This window comes from Triturus cristatus, chromosome 3_2, assembly GCF_964204655.1.
Source record: "Triturus cristatus chromosome 3_2, aTriCri1.1, whole genome shotgun sequence".
Lineage (NCBI taxonomy): Eukaryota > Metazoa > Chordata > Amphibia > Caudata > Salamandridae > Triturus > Triturus cristatus.
This window is the reverse complement of record NC_140584.1, coordinates 775,966,511-775,983,969: the sequence shown is the minus strand read 5'-3', so window position 1 is coordinate 775,983,969 and position 17,459 is coordinate 775,966,511. Positions and strand designations below refer to the sequence as shown.

Genomic DNA, 17,459 nt, shown 5'->3' with positions numbered 1-17,459 from the left:
CTGTGCCTTGCTCACTAGGGACCTCTAGGAGCAGCTTGCGGTACTGCACTGACACATATAATGCTGGTTCCTGGCTCACTACACAAGCATTTATTTGCAATGCACTATTTCTCACATTACTGAAAGTATGAGCTATTGGCATTGCAATATTATTTGCAATGCCAATACCTCAAACAATCAGTAATGCGACACGTATTGCATTGCAAATGCTTGTTTTTAATTTCTCTTACTGCCCCTCACAACTGGTGTTGCGTTTGGTATCTTCAAAATGTTTGGTATGAAAGTCAAACCAACAAATTACAAGAAAGAGAAAGATAAATTACGTCATTTCATTTTCTCAGGATTTTATTTGTAGATGAACAGAAATGCAAATTATTGCCTTAGGAAAGTCCTTCTCTTAGCAAAGGTCCATCAATCTCCGGAAGGAGCCAACCTTGGAGGTGAGGGCACCCCATTTGCTGAATCTGCGGTACTCCCCAGGCCTCAGGAAGTATTGCTTTCCCTTGTACTGAGGCTCCTCATAGAAGACCCAGTAGCCCTCCAAAACATTGCAAGAGTTAATGTCTCTGAGGCTGAAGTTGTCATAAACACAGACACAATCTTCCTGGCACTCCTTCATCTGGCCACTGAAGTCTTCGCCCTCGTATATGCGTAGTCGGTAGCTCCCCTGGTGCTGAGAGAAAGAAACAAATTTACGTGTAAGTGGATGGCACTGTAATATTATGCTAAAGTGCCCCAATGCTCTTAAAAAATGCTCTATAAAAAACGTTCTTTCTGTAAGTCACAAGTTCTCCCCCATCAGTTCCAAGTGGTGCAATCGCATCCTCGGTTTAAAATATTACTTTTTTCATAGCTAAGTATGAAATCTAGTGCACTGCAAAGTATTTATACACACATTCAATCTGCAATAGAATTGTCTAGTTTTCAAAACTGTGAAAGAAGCTGTGTCAACTACAATAACAAACATCTTCAATGCAATAGCTCTTGCATTTACGTGAGTTTGAGCTAATGGCATTGTAAATGACAATGCCTTTTTTTATGTTTTGGTTTTTAAAGCATAAATAACAGGCATTGTAATTTACAATGAAAATAGCCTAAACTCTCAAATGTGAGACATGTTTCATTCCAAATGCTTGAAGGCATCACAGAGTTGCCCCCTTCTGTCTTCCATGACCTCTGAAGAGCTCCTCGTTTGCTATGAGTTAAATAAACAAGCCAGTTGTCACAACTGAGCACAAGAGACCCTCCTGCCCTCCTGCAGTAAGAGAAACTCATTAAAGAAAATGGTGCTTACAGACTAAAAAAGAAGTACCGTGTAACAACCAAAGTAAAAGGGCTAGACCTCATGGGAGGTTACAAATGAAGACATGGCGGTACTAAGAAGGGACTAACAAGCCTAATAGCGAATCAGAAGCTGGCATTTTCGAAAATCAATGACACAAGCCAATGACAAATATGGGCGGGGAGTGGCCGGGGCTTCAAGTAAATACTCCAATACATCATGGCTCCCAGAGCAGCGCATGCGCTGCCTAGGCTCGACCTAAAAAGGAAGCACAACTTTTTTATCATTCGGTTATGCTTCTGGACAGTTACCAGTAAAATGTAAAAATAGGGATCTATCTTATTTAATAATTCATGATCCCAGCAACAAGAGATAATATCCTCCCGTTAACCTCTTCAAATATGTAGTTTTAAGATACATTATAGTTTGTAGAGATAATTCGCATTTGAAATGATGGTTATTGCTGGTAAGGGATGCTTGGTTCCGGTCCAGGGAAGGCATGGCTTGGCAGTTCGGGCTGGACTGTTCCCATGAGGCACAGGGTCAGACTGATTTGCATATGGCCATGTCTGAACTGGGGTGGCAGAGTGGGCTAAAGAACGATGATGGATCAAACCCAGATCTGTTGACTGGGTGTGAGTGTTTGATTGGTTCTGATGCTCCGTCCATCACCACCCCCTTTTGTACCGCTTAGTTCTGTAACTGGGCAGGATACTGTTGCTTAGATTTAAAAAAAGTTTTCCAAACAGTCCAATAAAAGAGATCCTGCAGGAGGGACAAAGACATTGTCCTGACCAATTCAATGGTCTACAAAGGACTACTGGCATCTTTGCTAAAGCCTTGTGGCATCCATCAAAACACAGCATCACCAATAAGTTCCCTATTTTTAATTCTGAGGTATTAGGCACATGCAAATATGCATTCTGACTGGTTTAATAGTTACCGAGTTTACTTTTCTGGACAGTCGCCTTTTATCTTTTAACTTTTTTCAATACTGTTGCTTATTTAATTTTGCATTTTTCATAATTTTCAAAGGAAATATCCTGCCCAACTTTTATACCTACCAGGGTAACTTTAAAAATGTATTCTTCACTCTTTGTACTAAACAAAATCACCCAGCTTTTGCCAGGCACTTTGATTGTCTCTCTATCACTGTAGCCTTCTCTTGTACATGAACAGTACACTCTTTGATTGACAAGAGATCTCGCTCGCTCTAATTTTGATCCCAAATTTCTCTGCAATGGATATGATCACACTGAATTTCAGAATAATAAATTACATTACAAGTGCCCCGGATCTTTTAGAAATGATTTAGACATACGTCACTCCTTTTTAAATTGGAAACATATTAAATATGATAAAACATGTGGAATACGATATGTCCATTCGGTCCTAAGCCCTTTCTATAATGTTCTCACTCAATGTTTCTTTGAATATCAGGGAAAGAACTGTATAAATCCACCCAGCAGACCATACAACAAGCCCACAAATAGCCAAAAAGCAGGTCACAAACTTACCTTTCAGACCAGCCTGTTGGGAACTGCCTTAATGCCTAATAGGCCAGTCCGACCTTGCATATGTTCAGTTAGGGCTTTAGGTATACTGAGCCCAACCTGGAATTTTATGGGACTCCTTGGATTAAGAGAGTATGTCTAGCACACTAGATACAATATTCAATTTGCAAATCTCTTGAAAATGCATAAACCTCAGCCCTGTGCATTAGGAAGATTTACAGACTGGGCCCATATCACAAAATTATGAAAGGTACTGGCGGTGAGCTGCTCTTCCGCCTGAATATGCTTTTCAGGTTTTTGCTATTCAGCAACATTCCCAGGAGTACTCCTGGAAAACTGTGTTAGACTCAGGTTTCCAGGCATACTCCTGGCAAGGTCAGGTGACTTTTCAAGAGCACTTTGTATGTGCAGGAATCTCCATGTACAGACATTTTCATAGCAAAGGTAATTTGATCCCTTACGTGAATTTTTTTTTTCTTCCTTTTTCTCCACATCAACTTACCTTGACAACTTACCTTGGGAGCTGCTCCCTGGGTCCAAAAGGAAAGTGTCTCTTTCCCTGCTTGCTGCACATCTGGCAGGGAAACAGACCTTGCTCTCCTTTCAGAAACTGAGAGCATTTTTGCTCCTGCTTGCTGAAAACAGAGCTGGTTTGCTATCCTCAAGCCATAGCAAACAACAATGTCCCAGGGGTGGGCACCCCAAGACATTGCTGGAACCGGCCCTGAGGGGTTACAGTCCCCAGTGTCATCTAGAGTGCCAGGGGGTGATCCAAGTGCCCCCCTCAAATGTTAACTAAGCCTCCGGGACGTGGTGGTTGCCCGGGCCAGGGGTCTGCAAAGTACCCCCTTCATGTTTGTATTTGTGCCCTGGGGAAGTGGCAGACCCCCGGGCTGCATGGGAGGGAGTAGCCCCCCTACGCATTATTATTTATGTGAGCCCTAGGGAGGTGGCTGTCTCCTGGGCTGCGTGGGAGGCCATAGGGCCTCCCCAACATTGCTTTTTAAAAGATTAATTATTGTATATGTCCCGGGGAGGTGGCAGTCCCTGGAGCAATGGCAGGCACAGCGGGCCACCCTGCATTTCAATAAAACAGCACCCAGGGCTGCAGGGGGGCCGGAGCCCACTGTATTATTATAGATATCCAGCCCTGGGGGAGGTGGTGGTGCCCAAGGCTGCATTACTATTCATGTTAGCCTTGGAGAGGTGGCCGTTGGGCCTACCCTGCATTATCTTTACATTACATCCCTGGCACGGGGAGGTGGCAGTCCCTTGGGCTTTGAGAAGCCTGAGGAGGGGGGCCCTGTTGTCCCCTCCTCCTATATTTTCAAATGCCCCCGGTACCTGGCCCAACCGGGGGCCAAATTGATCGCCGAATGCGCGCTTCATTTTTTTATTTCGGCGGGAGTCATGGATCCAATGCGACTCCCCAAGAATACTTTACTTTTTAATTGCTTGTTTGGCCCTGGGGAGTCACTGTGGGACCCCTCCAAGAGGCCTTGGGGATCAGGGTGTTTCTCCCCTGCTCTGTTTCTTTTTTTAAAAGTTTTTTCTTGTGACTTGGTTCAACTGAGTCACAAGATGGCTGCCAACACTTTCTGGTTTAAAGTGTTCCCAGCCAATCAGATCTCAGGCACGAGATCGGGAGGGTTCGCGGATCCTTCGCGTCCCTAGATATACAACTGGGAATTTCTTTAAATTTCCGCCTAACTATGGTAAGGATTTACACCATTTAACAAAAAGTTCGCTTTCTGGACCAAGAGCTACCTTTCTGCCAAATTTGGTGTAATTCCGTTCAGCAGTTCGGGCTGTAGGCGTGTCTAAAGCTCCCTATGGAAATTAACATGGGGAAAAATGTATTTTGGGCCACACTTTTTCTCATCCTCCTGCTTGACGGATCACCCTAAAATTCTCATGACAGCAGCTGAAGTAACTGGCGAATAAGTTTTGAAAACTTTGCAAGGATTCGTCAAACGACGCTAAAGTTATTGGCAAATGAAACAACGCTCTTCCTATGGAAACTGAGTCCTAACTATAGCTACCTACTGGTGACCGCCAGTAGGTAACATATATATATATATATATATATATATAAAGTCCACAAGTTGCCCCACAAGAGCGAGGTGCACTCCCAATCGGCGTCCATAGGGTCAGGGAAGGTCGCAGGCGTGCCCCATGCCTGCAGCGACCTGACATGTTTCGGGCTCCGCCCTTCCTCAGAGGTTAATGCTGCTGCGCAGAAATGCCACCACATGACTCTCCAATAAGCACCCTTTAATTATGCATCAAACTCAGGTGAGTATCTACGCAAAGAATTCTGGTATTGGAAGTCCAAATAACGCCCAAATGAGCTGGTAGAATTCCTGAGCAAAATAAAGTTCATTCATCGCGGGCACACCGCCAACACCTTCCCCCATTCAGCCTCTCGACAGTTTGTTCCGCCGCGCTATCCAACAGAACAGCTGTGGGGCAACTTGTGGACTTTATATATACATATATATATATATACACACACACACATACATATACATGTTCTATGGCATAATTATTAGCATCACTGCAAAATTTGCAATGACATCATTGATTGATGACAAAACTGTATTGTCAGTGCAGCCAGCTTGGAGCCAGAGTAGGGGTGTGAGGAAATTCCAAGAGCTTCAAAGAACTCTTCCAGAAGTGTCTCCCTCATTCCAGCAGAAGGACACTAAGGTATAAAAATAGGGTTCTTAGACCCACTCTTCAGTTCAATACTGGACCTGTGGAAGGACTCTCGGAGGAATGCCTGCTGCTGTCAGAAAAATGCCTGCTGGTCTGTCCTGCTGTGCACTCTGCCAGACTGCTGGTGTACCTGGAAGGACTGCTTTGCTGCAGGAGCCTGCTTTGAACCCTGGGAGGCCAACCCTGCTATTGAGCCCTGCATTTTCGCCTTGCTCTGAGAACCAAGAGAAGGCCAGGACCAACCTGCTTGCCTATCCGCCTAAGGTGCTTTACCCGCCGGATTGACTTTGCGACTTCTCCCGCTATGTTTTCTCTGCAGCAGCAAATCCATTTCAGCTGTCCTTTACCAAAGGGGTATCCGACCTTATGGACCTTATTTGGGCTACAGCGTCCTGGCTCGTCCTGCTGGAGATTATTGACTTCCATCTCGAGGGCTAAGTCCGAAGGTAAAAATATTCCCCGCTGCTTGACTCCACGGCTATCTGACGAAGACGCTCCCTCCTGGGACACTTCTGCAGCCCAGCCGGGATGAACTTCAGCCTTCTCAGACACTTTTCCTTCAAAAAATTTCTACGTCCGAAGGTAAGCACTGAATAGGCCCAATTCACTTCTTGTGTCCGACCTGTGCTCCATCGTGGTCGGCCTTATTTTTTGACTTTGACCTGGTCTATCGATACCAGATGTCTGCGATTGGTACGCTAATCTTTTAGAAGCTTTTTTACAGTTTAGTCTTTAAAAAATCATAGCTCCTATTCTACTGATTGGCTTTTTGTCGTTTTGGTGTCAAATAATTTATTAAAATGCACTCTACTTTTCTAAATTCATTTGGGATTTTTCTTGTGTTGTGTCTTCACTGTTTTTGTACTGCATAAATACTTTACACATTGTCTCTGAGTTAAGCCTGACTACTTTTTGTGCCGTGCTACCCAAGGTTAAGCACAGTCTAATTTAGTGACTTTCTGTGTGTGGAACACCCTGCAAGGGATTAAGGCTGTAGCTTGGCCAGGGCTAGTACCGCAGTCAACCAACAACCCGATTTCCAACAATAACACTCAAACTATAAGCAATGCAATGTAGTAACATTAAGAAATCATGGTGGTAGTTAGAAAGCTAAACCTACCTGTGGTATGGAGTGACAAGACCTTATGGAATCATTAAAACCCATCCAGTTGTGGTAATCAGGATAATCACCCTTCTTCAGGATGTACTGGTGTCCCATGTAGTTGGGGCGCTCGTAGATCACCCAGCAGCCACTCTCAACGCGGATGGAGTTGCAACGACTCAGATAACTATGAAGATCAGCAATGTCCCCACAGCACTCATGGCACCGCCCCTCGAAGTTCCTTTCTTCACAGAAGATGATCTGCAGAGAATGGATAGAGAGAATAAAAGTATGTGAGTCACATCTACAAAATGGAACCATTCAGACAAAAAAGCACATGGGAGATAATGTATATGCACTTTAGGTATTTGCTAAGTTACAAAGCGTCCCGGCCAGTAAACACATCACAGTGCCACAAATTAACATAATGTGCTAACCTTCCCCATGGTGCCTGATTTGTAGCTGTTTCACTTCAGGGACAGTTGGCAGGGATGCGAGAGCCTTTATATAGACAGCCTCTGAAAGGGTCTGCCTGTACAGGATGCAGGGAACACTTCATTATCTGATGACAAACACAATGCTGCCATTTGCGGTGCACAGGGGCTGATGGTTGCTCCCTCTTTGTACTAGTATCCTCTGTTTTTGTTCTTGGCTTTCTACTGTTGATATCGATGAAAGGTCAGTAGAAGTCAGTTAACCAGCAGGGCCTTTATCATGGTAAATACAATTGCACGCACAGATAGAAGTATCTGGCAGACTGGCAGAAACCGGTTTGCTAAGGTCATTCCATATGCTATGAACATTTCGCCTTTTATTGCGGACGATACATGAAATGGCCAATGTGTTCCTCTCCCTAGCTGGTACAAACCTTATAATGGACGAATGAGTGCCCAGCTCAAAGGCGCAGCTGTTAATGGTGCAGCCGGTGCAGAGGCACCAGGGCACAGATTGGTTGGAGGACCCAGGCTGCTCTCCACCTGCTGCAGTCCACAGAAAAGGTCACTCTTCTGAAGAATCTTTTCAACGTTCCTGCCTAAGGCCTTGCTCTTAGTATATTCTGTGGGGGAAGGAAGGGGAAACAGGAGGGAAAAGGGTACCCAGTAACAATAATAAAGGACGAGAAATGGAGAGATGCAAGGGAGAAACAAAGTCAGAGGAGTGAGTAAAGAGGTCATTAGGAAAATGAAGAGCTAAAGGTGGAGTGGATAGGTAATGAAGGGGGTAGAAAAAAATAGGAGAAAAGGAAACGAGGAGGGGAAAAATATCCCATTAACGTTGCAATTAGTAAGCTATTTAAATCCTTTTGACTCCCTTTTTTTCACGGCCCTCCAATGATTTCCCAATTTCCTTTTTTTCTCGGTCCCATCGTGCTCCTACAAGTTGTTTGTGTCTCTCTGTACAGCACTTTGATATCTAACCAGCTGACTAGGTGCTAGGTTAAAACTTTGAATAAATAAATAAAAATGTAAAATTCCAGAGAGGGCCGAGGTTCACTGCTGTGACTAAAGATGCAGGGTACAGTATATAAATGCCGAGGGAGAATGGAGAGGTAGAATAGAGAGTTGAGAGACACTGAAAGAGGGCAGAGAGATACAAGGAACTATGGAGAGATAGAGAAGAGAATAAAAAGACTGGTGAAAAAGTAGGCAGGTGCCGAGGAGAGTAAGCTTATGTTGGAAAGATACATGAACGTACACTGAATAAAATCTTAAATGTGATTTGGAGGATGTCGTGAGAGAGTCACAGAAACACTGCAGTTTATAAGAAGATGCCTTATTCTCAAAGTGCCTGCATAAACTGCACCCAATGCCCCATCTCTTCACATACTGGTATAAATCTATCTTTGTGTTTATGCTTTGTCACCTAAATGAATAAGCATTGGCAAGGCCAGTAGGTCTCACCTATGTGTGAACTATTGGCTTTGGTGCAGTGGAGTGACTATGTGGAGTGGAGTGCCTTGAGTGGAGAAGAGTGGATTTGTGTGGCAATGTGTGGAATTGTGTGGGGTGGAATGGAGTGGATTTGTGTGGCGTGGAGCGGAGTGAATTGTGTGGCGTGTAGTGGAGTGTAATGAATGGTGTGTCATTTTGTGGAGTGGACTGGGGTTCTGTGGCATCATGGAGTGGAATTGTGTGGCATTGAGTGTCAAAGAATAAAGTTGAATTGTATGGAGTGGAATGGAATAGTGTGGCATTGTTTGCATGGAGTGAAATGGAATTGTGTGGCATGAAATGGAATTGTGTGAAGTGGAATGAAGTGGAGTGGAATTGTGGCACTACAGTGAGTGGAATTGTATGGCATTATGTGGACTGAAGTTGAATTGTGTGGAGTAGAGTGGAAATGTGGGGCATTGTGTGGAGTGGATTGGAATTGTGTGGCATGGATTGGAATTGTGTGGAGTGGTGTAGAATTGTGTGGCATTGCGTGGAGCAGAGTGGAATGATGTGTCATTGTGTGTAGTGGAATGTGTGGCTTTGTGTGGCATCAGTGGAGTGGAATTGTGTGGAGTGGATTGGGTTGGAGTGGCATTGTGTTGCATGGAATGGAGGAGAACTGTGTGGCATTGAGTGGTGTGGATTGGAGTGGAGTTGAATTGTGCGGCATGTGTGGAATGAAGTGGAGTGGCATTGTCTGCAGTGGAATTGTGTGGCATTGTGTTCCATGGAGTTGAATTGTGTGGCACTTGTGTGGAGTTCATTGAAATTGAGTGGAATGAAATTGTGTGGCATTGTGTGGAATGGAATTGTGTGGCATTATGTGGTGTGGAAGTTTGTGGCATTGTGTGCGGTGGAGTGGAATTGTGTGCATAGAATGGAGTGGAATTGTGTGGCATTGTGTGGAGTGGAATGTAATGAAATTGTGTGGCACTTTGTGGTGTAGCGAGAAGTGGAATTGTGTGGCATGGAGTGGAATTATGTGGCATTGTGTGGAGTGGAATTGTGTGGTGTGCACACAAAACTCTGTCACCCTCACTGTCTTCTGTTTAAAATATATTACCACTGTTGCATTGCAGCTGCCCAACTAGCTTCCTAAACTGCCGGAAGTGCTTCAGGCTGTATGGCAGAGTTTACACAGGCTGCGTTGCATGTCCCGGAAGTCTCCAGCAGTAGAGCGCAGAAGACAAAAATAGAGAAATAAGCCTGCCAGACCATAACAAAGCCAGTATTACAGCTGGGGTTCATGCAAGTGCAGTAGCCAATTATCTCAGACCATAAGAAAAATAAAGTTTGTTTCCAACAGCAATGCATTGTTCCTGAAGCAATGAAGGTGGAGCCAAGTAACAAGGGTGAGGGAAGGACGTATAGAGGGGAGTAACTGGGATGAGAATATGGAAGCAATACAAGGGAGGGTGTGGTGGGGATGAATGTGAAAGTAATGACAACCTTCGGTAGAGGATGTGGTGTTATGGCCAGAGCTGACTTTGGAACTGGGTAGCCAGTTTTGAGTCTCAGTGTCGGCTCGACATCCTGTGATTCTTTACAAATCACCATGCCTAAAAAAGTGAAAGTGTCATGTAAAGCACTCCAATACCTTTGGGTCGAGTTTGTGCTATACAAAACTGCAAAAAAACATGGGGGAGAGAAGAAGAATATGGAAGAAACACAGAGGGCATGGGTGGCAAGAAGTACACGGGCCAACACAACTGGAAGGGGGCCAGGGAACATAGAGCAACTGACATGCAACCGTGTGGCTTTGAGAAACTTACATGAAGGAGGTAAATAAAAAGTACCTGAATCCCAGACCATGGAGCAGTGGAAGGACACTAATCAAAGACAATCAATCTGTACTTATGCTCTTGAGGAAAGAAGAGGAAGTGAAGATGGCAAGTGCTGCCCACCTAGGAGGCAGAAAATATGAGTGACAATGAAGCCAACAAATGGTAAGCAATAGGCGAGCTCCAATCCGATTGTTACATACTATATCTCTCACAAGCAAGGGTGCATGAAGTGCATGCGCTATAGCAAGTGAGAGCTGAAAATGTATACTCCTTTAATATGGGCTGGATCATTTTGTGTCTGCAAAATTGCCCCCACTAATATTACAATATAGTGTGCTGAGCAAATTAGGGGACATACAACTTGTATCTGATTATGGAATGGGCACTCAGAATGAGGAGCAAGGTACAAATAGTACATATCATTCCTCATTCCGAGCTGTGTAGACACCATGTGTGCTTTTTCCTCCTGCCACTTGTGGCAGGTCTTATTTCCTGCAAACTGCTTCCACAATTTGTGCCCTAATTTTAATTCCATTTCGAGCAAAGTCGGGTTCCATCCACAGCAGGATTATTGGCCGCATTGTGATAGGAGCCTATGAAGGAAGAAGTAGAAAAAATAAGAACCATATTTAGCTATGTTTGCAAGGGCATTCATATGGCGCAATGCAATTTAGAACCGTGCACATTGGCCTTTGCAAAGAAAGTAAATCAATATTATCATTTGCGTAGTGTTGCACTGTGCAGGCACATATGAACAACTTTAGCAAAGTGGGCCATAATGTCAAATAGTGCATCTCAGCACGCTTCTTCACACCCATTCTCTGTCTAATCCAAGTTACAGTGCATCGCAGCACTAGCTTTACTAAAAGACTTTGGATGGCAAGATGCAAAAACTATAGCTGACAATGGGCACGCTGGTGTCAATTTTGAAGTTCCATAAAGACCCACTTGACCAGACATCTTACAGAACAATAGCATTATTAAATACCAATTATAAAATATTAAGTAAAGTTTAAGCAGACTGGCCCCGCTGAGTTATTTCTCACCTGGTGCACCCAGACCAAAATGACTTAATGCCAGGTAGAACCACTTCTCATAACATCAGAAGATTGTATTGGATAATGAACACATACTGGGACGCTGGCTATACTCTATTGCTCTGATACTTAACTTTGAAAAAGAGTTTAAGGTGCTTAATTAGACTTACCTCTTTGAAGTACTCTGTAAATTTGGGTTTGGGCCTAGATTTATCCAAATGGTGCGGGTCTTCTACACAGCTTCAGTAGCCAGGGTTAGAATTGAGGGGAGCATATCTGACCCAATCGAGAACAGTAGGGGGACCCCTCAAGATGTAGCCCCTTGCTGCACAACTGAGGCGAATTGTCTGAGACTACGGTATCCCCCTCCACGATGGTGTGCAGATAATTTCTCTTTATGTAGACAATGCCCTTCTTTGCATGAAAGAAGCCCTTGAGGGATTTGGACCCATAGCATTGGTCCTGGAGGGGGTATGGAAATGCCTTGAGCATCTTGGTCAATAAAGGCAAATGTTGTCTTTTTCCACTATGTCAAGATACTCACCACTACCTTCCACCAAAGGTAGTGATCCACTAAGAGGGGAAGGTAATATAATCAGATACTTGAGCACCAGCATCTTTCACATGAGTGGGAATCTCCACGACGGTAATGTGATGAAAACCATGGTCAACCACAGGACGCATTTCCATTCAAAAAATGGTAATGTTGCCTAAGCTCCTGTACTATTTTGCCAGTTCCCCCTTTTTCTTACTCAGCATTTTTCCTGCAATCTGAATGCCTTGTAGGGAGATCTGTTGTGGTCCAACAGGTGCCGTAGGGTGGCCCTGCCCATGTTGAGACACACGGTTGACCAGGGAGGCTTAAGAGCACCACATTTCGAGAACTATTACCTGGCAGCTCAACTTCAGTGGCTGTCCAGTGACTGGCCAAATCAGCACTTAAAGAAACAAGGGCGACTGCTGGACCCCTGAGCTTAACTGAGGTAGGTAGGTAATATATATATATATATATATATATATATATATATATATATATATATAATAATAATAATAATAATAATATGAAATTTATAATGCGCTCAGCTTACCCGGGGGCATCCCGGCGCAACAGACCCGAAGGAGAGACTCAGCTAATCACTACTATGGAAACAAGTGGGTCTTAAGAAGTTTCCTGAATGGTAGGATCTTGGGCTCTGAGCGAATCTTGAGGGGCAGAGAGTTCCAAAGAGAGGCCACTTGCACAGAGAAACGCCTGCCCCCAGAACGAGCTCTTCTTACTCTCGCTAACTGCAAAAGGTGTTTTTGGTCCGAGCGCAGCAGACGTGGGGGTTTGTAAGGACGGGCCATGTTAGCAAGGATGGGGGGGCCTTTGCCATGTAAAATTTTGTGGGCTGTACATAGCGCTTTAAATTTCACCCGCTCCTTCACGGGGAGCCAGTGAAGCGCTTTGAGGGCCGGAGCAGCAGACTGCCTTCTGGGAACATCCATAAGGACTCTCGCAGCTGCGTTTTGCACCTGTTGGAGGGTTTTGAAGGTCGCTTCAGGAGCACCGAGAAACAGCGCATTCCCATAATCGAGCCTCGATAGAATCAGGCCCCGTATCAACAGCTTCCTTGCTGGATCAGGAAGCAGAGGTAGCACCTTTCGGGCTGATCTCAGTAAACCAAAGCAAACCCCTGCGGTCTTCCTGGCATGAGTCCTGAAGGACAGGTCTTCTTCCAACCATACTCCCAAGGACTTGATCTCCTTCTTGGGGGATGGTGGGTCACCAAGAGACCGGGGCCAGCAGCTCGCAATAATGGAGGGGCTGGAATTGCCCAGGAGCATCAGCTCGGTTTTACCTCCATTAAGCTTTAGGGCGGAGATAGACATCCAACGATAAACATTGGCAAGGCAGTCGTGTAACACCTCAGGTTGGTCCGCCAGCTGAGTGAGGCCCACCACCAGCTGAGTATCATCAGCGTAACTGACGATCTTCACCCCTGAAGGGGCGACCACTCTTTCAAGTGGAGTCATATATATATTAAATAGGGTAGGGCTCAGCGATGAGCCCTGCGGGACTCCACATTGAAGAGGGGTTAGGGCAGATTGCTCTGACCCTTCCCAGACTTGGTAGAAACGGTCAGAAAGAAAAGATCCCAACCATTTCAGGGCCGTCCCTGAGACACCTACCTCTGACAGACGTTGGAGGAGCACCTGATGACTCACGGTATCAAAGGCAGCACTCAAGTCCAGGAGGATCACTGCCACTGACCCTCCTGTATCTAGAGTGCTCCTTGCCTCCTCCACTACTGCCAGCAAGGCAGTGTCTGTTCCATGGCCGGGGCGGAAACCAGTCTGGGAATCTCCTAGCAGGTGGTTAGACTCAAGGTGGTGAGAGAGCTGACGGTTGACCAACTTCTCTGCAATTTTAGAAAATCCAGGCAGAAGTGAAATTGGCCTGAAGTTGGTCAAATTGGATGAATCCAGTCCTGGTTTTTTCAATAGGGCTTTCACCACAGCCTTTTTCCATCTCTGGGGCACTGTGCCCTGAGCGAGTGAAAGGTTCAAGAGATCAGTCAGAGGAGTTGACAAGGTGTTAGCCACGAGCTTAAGATGTTTTATGGGAACTGGGTCACTCGGGGAGCCACTCTTCATCTCCAACAGGACTTTTATCACCTCCTCTTCCGAGAAGGGGCCTAAAGATGCTAGCTCAATCGAGCGACTTGTGAGGCTAGTAACCGGTTCATGGCTTTGAGGAATAATGGGTAAGGAGGATAAGATTTTCTCTATTTTTGAATGGAAGAAGCTGGCCAGTTCCTCACATTTTTCTTTGGGATTATCATGCAACACTGGAGGGACCGGGGCTTTCAGAAGTTCCTTGAAGATTTTAAACGATTCTCCAGAAGAATTGCTTGCTCTCTCAATCCTGTCGTTAAAGAAAATCTTTTTAGCGTCCTTCAGTGCGCTTTTATATTTCCTCAACTCCCTTTTGTAATTGGCCCGGCTTTCTTCCGTCTGCTCTCTCCTCCAAGCACGTTCAAGCCTTTTACAAGAGGTTCTGATGCACCTAAGTTCAGGGGTATACCAGGGGGCAGAGCCAATTCTTCTCTCCCTGACAAGCCTCCTTTTATTCGGGATCAGTAAGTCCAGAGAGTTAGTCAGCCATTCGCCCAAGAGCTGATCAGCGGTGTTGGGGTCATCTACGGGGTGAGGACAGGTTCTAGCTAGTTCTTCCGCCCAACTGTCCACCGGGAGCTTCGACCAGAGTCGTTCCACAATATGTTGTCTTGGTGCGGGGTCTCTCCGGTTCCCCAGCAACCAGCTAAACGGAATTAGATGGTGATCGGTCCAGGGGAGAGCCAACATCTGGAGAGCCTGTAGGTTCGCAGAATTAGCAAAAACCGCATCAAGCTGATGACCTCTAGTATGAGTAGCTCCCATATTAACGAGATGTAGGTCCAGTGCCCCGAGCGAACTTAGAAAATCCCTTGCTACTACGTCATTGGGGTCGTCAAAATGAAAGTTGAAGTCCCCAAGAATGACAAAGTTGGACGAGGCAGCAGCCAGTGGGATAACAGCCTCCATGAAAGAATCCACAAAGTTCCCTAGCGTAGCGGGAGGCCGATACACAAGGAGGCCAGCAATAGAGACAGTAGAGGAGACGCGAAGGGTAAACTGACAACTTTCAGCGTTGTTGATGCCGCAGTCTACTGCTTTGCATAAGAATGTGTCTCTGTAGACAATGGCCACTCCACCCCCTCTCCCATCCGGCCTATCAAGATGGAACATGAGGTATCCCGGGGAAGAGCGTTGACAATGTCGGGGCCGGAACCTGTAGTCAGCCACGTTTCCGTCAGGAATAAAACATCCAGACTATGGTCCAAAAGGATGGAGTGAACCTCCGTGGCATGACAAGGCAGTGATCTGCAATTAAGCAGAGCCATAGTCAGTGAGTCAGGGTCCTTGCAAGTGTTATGCGGGCGACAGGCAAGACAATGTTTAAATGCGGAACCCTCAATCCAATCATAGCAACAGCTGGGGTGTCTGGCCGTGCGTAGAGCAAGCAGTGTGTCCCGCGAATACCTGTGAAAGGGGGTCCGAGGGCTAGAAGAGTTAAACAGAGTGGTATGCCCTAAGCCCGTCTGGGCCCGGACGGGCCCAGACGGGCTAGTCTTTGGCATGTCTTCGGCGTGCTGAAGGTGTGCCCGCTGCGCTCGACCGCTGCGCTGTCGAGTTGTGTGCATGGTAATGAGGTGGAGGAGGAGTGGGCGTGGCTAAAAGCGATGGGCGTGGCCCCAAGTCACGTGGGAGCTTAACGCTGAAAAGGGATATTGATCTTCCCTTTCAGGCGCTCGCTCTCTAAACAATGTGCAGTTTTAAAAAACACAGAAAACGAGTGTGCAGTCACAAGGAATAAAAGCAGTTTAGACAGAAGAAAACCCCGGCTTCCGCCTCAGGGTCCTATCAGGTCAGCACCGGCTGCTTGCTCAGCCCGGCATTTTGTACTTCCTGGGTGGGCGAGGCTAAAAGCGATGGGCGTGGCCCCAAGTCACGTGGGAGCTTAACGCTGAAAAGGGATATTGATCTTCCCTTTCAGGCGTTCGCTCTCTAAACAATGTGCAGTTTTAAAAAACACAGAAAACGAGTGTGCAGTCACAAGGAATAAAAGCAGTTTAGACAGAAGAAAACCCCGGCTTCCGCCTCAGGGTCCTATATATATATTCACTGAAAAAACCATAGGTTTCAGGGGCGTTATAGTTAGCTGGACTTTTCACTCGTACAAAACTATTGAAATTCCCCCGTTATAGTTAGTTCAGCTAACTATAACTTGCGCGCCCGCAATGCACTGCTGATGACGTCATATATTACATCACTCACGACATGGTCAGTGACATCACTCATGACATCATTAATGACATCTCAAATGATATCACTGATGACATCAATCTTATGATAGAGTGGCAGACCTCCTCTCACCCTAATATAACCTAGCTACCTCCAGTAAGCGCCACAGATGTTGCGTTGCAGAGAGGTGTAAAAAGGGGTGTGGCCTCAGAACACCTGTCTGCAACTCAGCTCCCTGGCGCATACTGGAGATACCTGTTGGGCTAGTTGGCCCTCAGGGACCCTCAGTATTGAAGGGGAATTAATTCTCCAACTTACAACTCACCAGGGGGCGTGTTTGCAGAGTGCTGCAAGGAGGGGGCATGGACACCGGCGCGATGCCGGTCTTTTATTTATTTATTTATTTTAAGAAGGGGAGCTGTGTGGCCCCCCTTCTTTTTCTAATTTATTGGCCCTGGCGACCCCATCCCCGAGGGCCTGCCCCCTAATTTTTTTTTGTTGGAAAAAAACATTTGGAAGGGAGCCGCGTGGCCCCCCTCCCAAGGCCTTAATCGGCCCCGGGGACCCCATCCCCCGAGGCATGGCTTTTTTTTTTTTTTATTCTTTAGGAGGGGGCTGCGCTGCCCTCCTCCTCAGGCCACTTATCGCCCCGGGGACCCTATCCCCCGGGGCCGGCCTTTGCTTTTTATTATTTTTTATTAATGTATATTTATAGAAACACCTAGGACATGCTGGCAAACCATGACGATTTGCGTGATATTCATTAAGAGATGACTATGCATACAATGAATCCACGTGGAATGTATTTACACTGCTAGTGCAGCTCTGACGTGTCTGACGCCCTACCGTGCCTAACCCCGGCGCCCCCACCGGTGGGTACTCTCCAAGTAGACACCCTTGTCATTTATTTATACAAACATGGGTAGCTATTTACATGCACTTGTAATACACACGCACACCAAGCCATTCAAAGGGGATTTGACAAAAATTCAACCAAAACTATTCAAGAAACTCCCCGGTTAATAAAACACACATCCACCGCCGTATGTGCAATACTTTTTATTTTACTCTCTGGAAAGGAGACGAACCTCACTTGAGAGTCACAGCGCGCTCTTGGCTGAGCCCAATGCTGTGTTACACCCACCAGTGCGCGCCGAGTGCCACACACCTCTGTGTTGTATTCCACCAGCTAGTGCTTATGCTATGACACTCTCTAGCCATTGTGCACTGTAACACCACCCCGTGAATATGTCATGCCACA

The 17,459-nt window shown here is 45.9% G+C and overlaps 1 protein-coding gene across 1 annotated transcript; it reads right to left on the bottom strand.

The window, feature by feature from the left end:
- Positions 1-333: 333 nt before the first annotated feature.
- On the bottom strand, positions 334-7,097 carry LOC146858080 (gamma-crystallin 2-like). Its single transcript, XM_085646868.1, has 3 exons — positions 7,054-7,097; positions 6,635-6,877; positions 334-673 (listed from the first exon to the last, which is right to left on the bottom strand). Exons 1-3 carry the CDS (start codon positions 7,060-7,062, stop codon positions 398-400), a joined length of 528 nt encoding a protein of 175 aa, XP_085502994.1. The 5' UTR covers positions 7,063-7,097; the 3' UTR covers positions 334-397.
- Positions 7,098-17,459: the final 10,362 nt, after the last annotated feature.

Bases quoted from the DNA above. Each gene is read 5' to 3' on its own strand.
- LOC146858080 (XM_085646868.1), bottom strand. The intron at 674-6,634 runs GTAGGTTTAGCT...TCTTTCTCTCAG, and splicing joins CTTGTCACTCCATACCACAG to CACCAGGGGAGCTACCGACT.